Below are 7,750 nucleotides of genomic sequence, written 5' to 3' on the forward strand. Positions count from 1 at the left end.
GTGGTCGATAGGTAAAGCCATTGCTGATTTGAAGTTGCAAGCTGGCATGTACTTTAGATTTATATCAAACGATCACTGTTACCCTTAGCCCCACGGTGGGCGCCAAACTGTTTACCAGAAAAATCGGATAACGTTAGATTTTGTGTATGGTTCTAAGGATATGCGATACAATTTGATATAAATCGTGTAGAGAAATAGAGATACGTATATTCTTGACTGTGAGAATGCAAATAGTGGGCAATAAGAATGAATGAGATAAAGTAAAGCAAACACAAATGGATATCTTTCAATCTGAGAAGTGATTTTTTTGTCTCTCCCCTTTAGCTTACAAGGATTTCCCCTTCTATAGAAGAGGGTCATTACAAAAAACAATAAAATAAAGCATATAGTGGAAGACCCATGATAACTTATCTCTTCCTTGATTTCCGCCAAGATTCTCTCTCTTGGTGCGGTTGCAACAACTCTTGTCTGTGAGCTCGATACTAGCTCGAACTCGTTATTGGGTCGGGCCCTTCGGTCTTGGCTTGAGTTCGACCTTCGAGATGGGCGTCGTGCATTCTGACCTCGAAGCAGTGCCTTGCGGATCGATTCGGTCACGGGCTCGATAGGGTTATCGAGCCGACTCCTCGAGCGACCTTCGGGCTCGAGGCTCGTTAGTACCGACTTTGGAGCTCACTCCCAAAATCTCATTCTGACTTTTTAACACTCGAACTCGATCGAACGTAGGAAGGCCGAAATCTATTTCGACCATATACACATATATATTTTGTGTGTGCAGCAATGTTGATCTGGCTCCTATTATTTGTCTCACCATCCAACTGGCTTGCTGAGGTATAAGCATCTATTGGAGTTGTTGGTCTTTGATATAATATGCATTGATCAACCTTATCCATAGCTTATCCTGTTTAGGAGCTAAGTCCCACCAAGATTTGGCAATAGCTGATTTGTTCCACAGAAGAAGGTTGATGAGGTTAAGTCCACCAGCTGACTTGGGAGTACAGATCTCTTCCCATGCTACTAAGGACTTCTTGGTTATTGTATTAGTTCCAGACCAGATGTAGCTTCTACACAATGCCTCTATCATTTTCAGTACCTTAGCAGGTAAGATAAACAGTTGGGCCTAGTATGCTTGTATACCAAAGATTACAGATTGGACCAGCCGCACACGACTAACATAAGACAACTTCTTAGAAGTCTAGGAGGAAATCTTGGTCGTGATCTTTTCAATCAATGGTTGCCACTATATGAGAGCTACTTTCTTTGTAGACAAAGGGATGCCTAGGTACTTGAAGGGTAGGGATCCACTTGTAAATCCTAGGTGTGACAATATCTGGTCCTTCACAGCTTGCTTTACACTACCAAAATATACTGAATATTTTTCTAGATTAGCCTGTAAGCCTGATGCCAGAGAATTGAGTAAAGCATTTGTAAAGTGTAGCCACAGAAGAGAGATTACCCTTAGCAAATAACATAAGGTCATCAGCAAAACTCATATGAGTGATACCAAGTTTACTACATCTGGGATGATATTGGAAGTCATGCTCCTTCTTCAGTCCATGCAGTGATTTACTCAGGTATTCCATCACTCTAGCAAAGAGAAAAGGGGAAATAGGATCCCCTTGTCGAAGGCCCTTGGCAGCATTGAATGGTTCTGTGGTTTCCCCATTAACAAGAATAGTATAGTTGACAGTCTTAATACATTCCATGATCTATCTGATAAACCTGTCAGGGAATCTAAGCTCCTCCATAACTTGCTGTAAGAATATCCATTCCACTGAGTCATAAGCTTTCTGAAGATCAAACTTTATCATACATCTAGAACATATCTGAGCTCTCGTGTAGGATTTGACTAGTTCATGAGCTAAAATGACATTATCAGCAATCCTTCTACCAGGAATGAAGCCCGCTTGAGCCTTAGAGCTCATGAGCTCTTGTGTAGGTTTTCCTTTTATTAAGATTTACTATTGGGGTTCAAACTCGAAAAAAAAGAGTTTTCACTTCCCGTGAAAAAAGGAGTCAATTGTTAAGCTTTTTCGTTTAAAAATAGTTTTATTATTTGGTTTTTGGTGTACAAATAACAACACTTCCACGTGAAATTAGCTAATCAAGGTCTATCATTGAACTATTTGACCATGTCAGATTTGAACTCAAAGCATAACCTTGGGATTGATTTTAAATATACGACCATATAAAATTCACATCCATGTTTATCTGTTCTTTAGCTTTTTAATAACTCCCTATTTTATCTCGTGGATACATCACAAATTTTTTCTCCCTTTAATTTTTCTCCTTTACTTTTGTGCATCCATAACTCAACTGCGTATATATGTTGTTGGAAACCGGTAGCAGGTGCGCGATTGAGCTTCTCAATTGTGAGAGACGAGGTCAGAGAAGTAAGTAGAGAGAGTTGAACTTGGAGCAAAAGGATACATTGTATTTATTTCTAATGATACTCGATTAACAATAAATTTTAAGCTCGTGATGAAAATAAATTGTTGCATAATCTTCTTTTGGTAAATAAAAGATTTTTATTACCCAGTGAAACAGAGACAAAAAAAACAATATGATTCTTGGATATAAAGCCCCAACATTTAAAGAACTTAAAAAACTAAAACCATACTACCAGCACCATGTATCCATTTGCACTCTCTCCTACAACTTCTACCTTAGCTCTAAGGATAAAAATGCAGTAGTTCAACTTTTTTAGCCAATCTCGCCTTGACAACACCCTTACAACAGATTTCCTGGATGATTTGCTTCACAATATGTTCAGGATCAGATTGCTTGTTTTGAAATATTTTGAGATTCCTTTCTCTCCAAATGTAGTACAAGCTTGCTGCTAGAGCCATTCTATATACCTCGGCCTTAGCCTTTCTCCCTTTTGCATAGACCTCAGCCCACTTCAACCAGGGGCGAAGCTACGTTCCTCCGACCACCCTTCGCCGGAAAATTATACTCCGTATAAAGTAAAATATTACTTGTTATTGATTAAAAATAAACTTTGAACACCCTTACATAGCCCACTGGCAAAGGTTTGAACACCCTTGTTGAATTTTCTGGCGTCGCCACTGACTTCAACTCATCATGCCAGTCCAGTGCCATTCTATTTATACCTTGCCATTGTAAAGTCTTATTCCACATATGTGCAGACAAGTAACATTGAAAGAATAGATGTGCTATATTTTCGGTTTCAATAATACATAGAGGATAATTTTGTGGAACACTCAAACCCATTGTAACAACCTATCCTTGGTATTCAACTTTACATGTGCTACTAAGCTCATTATGAATATCTATTTAGGACCTTCTTAGGTTATTACACACTAATTTCCTCTATGACACCTTAGGAAAAACACTTCTAATCCGGACATACATCTTCTCGATAGAGAACATTGTCATTGCTTGAAATTCAACTTCCCCCATTCCTGCTTGTTCTACATAATTTCTAGACTTCAAAAGAATTTGCACTACTACCTATGAGGCTTGTTTTGGTGCATTATCTCAGATTCGCAGCTCTTTTATATAGTAAGAAGTGAACCTATTTTACCCACAAGGCGTCTTTCTTGGTACACAAATTCCAAATAAGCTTGCATATGACAGCTCGATCTATTCCAACTAGCTACATCCAAAACATCCATTCCCTAATATTAAAATTGTTGCATAATTTTAATATTTGCAGAATCTCAGTTAGTACATGTGCATATGGAGACATTTCAAAATTTTAACAATCAACTGAGAATTCTAAAGTTGAATTTTTGCAACATGCTTGCAGCTTTAAAGCTCGAAAACTTTTCACAAGGCCATTGATCAATGAATGGGAAACAAAAAATACCTTGACGCCAGAATCATTTCCATTTATTATTATAATAAAGACACATTACAGAAAGAAAAAGACAACTACCAAGGAAACAGTAACCAGACTCATTAAGACAAACCGTGTGATGGTATAAAACTTATGCATTCTTCATACACATATCTACTGTATATCACTTTAGCTTTAACCGCTAAAAGTTGAATTGCTTAATTTGGTGTAAGCACCTAGTACGCTAAACATATTTACGATCTAGGACTGGCTGAAACCTTTATTAGGCTTCTTTAGAAGGGAGAAAAAACAATTTGATCATCTTGAAGGAAATGACAAATACCGGTAGTTCCAGGCTTAGCCTTAAGCACTACAAAAGGCAATCCTTTTGGGTTCCAAAGAGATGTATCTTTGTGGCATATTGATACTGCTTTGACCTTTGCTCCATCAGCACCAATCATAGATACCATAAATGTCTTGGTAATTCCTCCACCATGACAAAAGTGCACTGCATATGCATAATTAAGTTTGTGGCATATCATGTTAACCCCATCAGCTAACTGTTGAACTTCTTCAATGGTGTATTTCTGCAACATTTGATTTTCCCCTTGTACTTCTGTTGTAAATACATGAATATTGTTTGTGCCAAGCATGGATAGGCTGAAATCTACCATAGATTCCAAAGAAGTTGCACACTTTCTCCTCTCTCCTTTCATCGCTGGCTCTTCACAAACTTTGACTGTTTCTTCTATTGTTTTAGCATCCTTTGAGCTACTATCTATTGAGAAATGGTTTAAAATTTCTGGGAGTTTTTTCGACGAGAAGGGAATCGATTCCACAAATTGGCGAGGCAAAAAGGGTGCTTCATTTTTATTTTTGAGAGAGGGAAAGTTGATGACTCTTCCTTTCTCCAAGTCCTTTTCTAAGAAGTAAGGTTTGTAAAGCAAATTATCTTGAAAATGACTCTTGGCATTATTGCTTCCTTCATTTACATGTTGGAGCTCATCCCTGTTTGGGCTTTGCTTTTTGATCTCACGTATCTCATCCTCGGTAGCATCATGAAAAATCCAGGCTCCATGCTGGTGTAAACCATAGTAAACTTTTTCTTTAGTGTGAACCTCATTCTCTGCAATATAACGACTGTCATTTTTCTCCAATTGGTTGAATAATAGGTACCAAATTAAGTGTCTTCAATGATTATGTTCAAGAGAAAGAGCTTGATCGCTAACAAAATGGGCAATCATCTAGCCAAAAAATTTAATTGGATGACAATGATAATTTTACTCCGATCCTATCGATATGGTAATTTTCCAAAGCGACATGCACTAGAACTATTATTTCTCTTAGAATGAGGTCTAAAAACATTAACATGTGACATGTCATATGAGTATTAGCATGGGCATTACATTAAGAGCCCATTTGGCTTAGCTGATCAAAAGTAGCTGATAAGTATTAAACACTTAAATAAGTAGTTACTGTTTGGATAAAAATGCTGAAATAGATAATAAGCCGCTGAAGTGTTTGGGAAAAAAATGCTGATAAATATTTTTTCTGTTAAAACATTTTAAGTGCCCTTAAAGTTATTTACCGTAATAAGAACGTAATTCCTACAAGATTTTAAATTAAAATTGATTTAAATATAAAATAATTTATGTCTCATTATACTTTTAACAAAAAATTAATTAAATAAGATTATTTTTCATAAATATAAATTATTTTCTGATAAGTTAAACAACAATCATAATCTTTAATGTAATAATTAATATTTTGACTAAAGTTTGTGATAAAACATACTTAAAAAGTGCATAAAATATTTGTATAAAATAAATATGCATGTAATGAAAGCTTGTGTGGTAATTAAATTAAAACATCCAAAATCATAAATATTCGCAGCATATAATCACGAGTTGGCATCAAAAGTTTGGTATGTAATAAACAGTGCAAGCAAATTTTTTAAATTAAAGAAGACGGACGAAGAGTGATTTATAAACGTGCAGCTTTCTCACTTGCTTTTGACATAGAAAAGCTTCAAAACTTGAACATATTTTCTTGATGATGGCCGCAGGGTTACTGAATTTGGAGAAAAGACGAGAAAAAGGTGAAAGAATGGCGTTACGAAGAGGGTCGAGATTAATTAATATTATTTTAATAAGTATATTTCAGGAATTATGAAATAATATTAGAGATAGAATAGTAAAATATTTGGTCAACCCTAAAGTACTTATAAGCTGAAATTTGATAAGTTGGGGGTGACCAACTTATGGCTTATGACTTATTTTGGCTTATAATTAAGCACTTTTAATTTTACCAAACGCGTAGATAAGTCAAAAAGAGCTTATAAGCTAGTTTGACCAGCTTATAAGCTTAACCAAACACCCTCTAAGTTAGTTTGGCTGTTTCAAATTGGATTAATTCTATAAACTCTATGAATAACTATGTAAAGCTGGATATATAATAGAGAGAGATAAAAAGTGCAATAAAGTATAATAGAGGGGTAAAACTCTTATGCTTTAAACATAAAATTCCAAAGAAGTTAAACAAATATACCAGATAATTAAACTTTTAACCATAGCTAAAGTAGTTTAAAAATACCCAATGATACAAATATACTTAAGGCACAACATGCATAGAGACATATTTGGAAGACAAGTCAAACAACACAAATAATGGAAGTTATAGAAATTTTGTGCTTTCACTCGACATGTAAAAATAAGGAACAAGTTCACGTGTGCTCACTAAACTTAACTCATTTTAAAAAAAAAATACCCCTTTGAATTAAGACTAACCTGCTTGAGGAAGCAAATCTTTGATGACTTTGGGAATTGGAGTGTTGGGCAATTTTACTTTCCAGTAAACCTCCGGAGATATAGCTGCATAACATACACATACACATGCTACAAAAGCAAGCTACATTCAACAAGAAACAATTTTTTGATATTAGTATCTAGCTTCCATGTAAACAATGAATATAATGAAGCTTTTCCATTTTCAGATACCTTGATTTGTCCAAGAGAATGAGCATATTAGTAAGTTGACTGAAGTATCATACGGTAATTATAAACTTTCTTGAAAGCTCTTCTATAATTGAAGAACTAACCTAATTAATAGTCGTTCACTCAATCGTTAAAATTAAAATAAACGACGAATGTATCATATATATAATATTCACGTATAATATGTGGATAATCATACAATCTATGTATATATCTAAGAAAAATAAATAATAAATCTGGCCTGCTATTTATATAAAGATCCCATTAAAATCTATGGCGATTTTGGAAGTATAAGACAAAAACTGTACAAAAATGCTACTCACCAGAAAAATGGTGAGCGAGTAGAGTAGCTGCAACTTCATTGGAAACTTTTTGCTATGAGATACTGTAGAATTAGCTGAAGGACTGAAAGCGCAGGCTTGGATGGAACACAGAACATAACCTTTCCTCTATTTATAGGCATAGAATAATACATTACCACTTGCCGAAAACAGTAATCAAAGATTACTGCTCCTCCTTTAATTAGAGCAATTAATGAAGCGCTGACATCAATTATTTTTCTTAAGTTGAACCCTCTAGATATTGGACATACAATTAAATGTGGAAGGTCCATCCTCTATCAATTACTAGTATTAGATACTTTGACAAAAAATAGATGTTTTTTCTTGTCTCTATTGATGTGATGATGTTTTCCTTTTAATTTGAGTAAGAAAATGATATTTTTATATATTTAAATATAATTTAGTTTTAGACTTTTTATTTTACCCTTAATAAAGATATTTTACAACCTATTTTAGATCACAAGTTTTAAATTTTTTTTTCTTTTTTAAATTTCGTACACAGTCAAACACCATTAATAAATTGAGCCGAATCAAGTAATCCGTTCATTTTTGGTTGTCCACTTTTAACTTTGCACTCCCAATAAGAAAAGGTAAATGAAGTATGTATTTTAACA

At 34.7% G+C, this 7,750-nt stretch overlaps 1 protein-coding gene across 1 annotated transcript; it reads right to left on the minus strand.

Annotated features, from left to right (window-relative positions):
- Positions 1–3,833: 3,833 nt before the first annotated feature.
- Positions 3,834–7,256, minus strand: LOC107824245 (BURP domain-containing protein 6-like). The gene is made up of 3 exons (XM_016650993.2): positions 7,119–7,256; positions 6,589–6,709; positions 3,834–4,928 (listed from the first exon to the last, which is right to left on the minus strand). Exons 1-3 carry the CDS (start codon positions 7,155–7,157, stop codon positions 4,096–4,098), a joined length of 993 nt encoding a protein of 330 aa, XP_016506479.2. The 5' UTR covers positions 7,158–7,256; the 3' UTR covers positions 3,834–4,095.
- Positions 7,257–7,750: the final 494 nt, after the last annotated feature.

The sequence above is a fragment of the Nicotiana tabacum genome, chromosome 17 (assembly GCF_000715075.1).
Source record: "Nicotiana tabacum cultivar K326 chromosome 17, ASM71507v2, whole genome shotgun sequence".
In the NCBI taxonomy this organism is placed as follows: Eukaryota; Viridiplantae; Streptophyta; class Magnoliopsida; order Solanales; family Solanaceae; genus Nicotiana; species Nicotiana tabacum.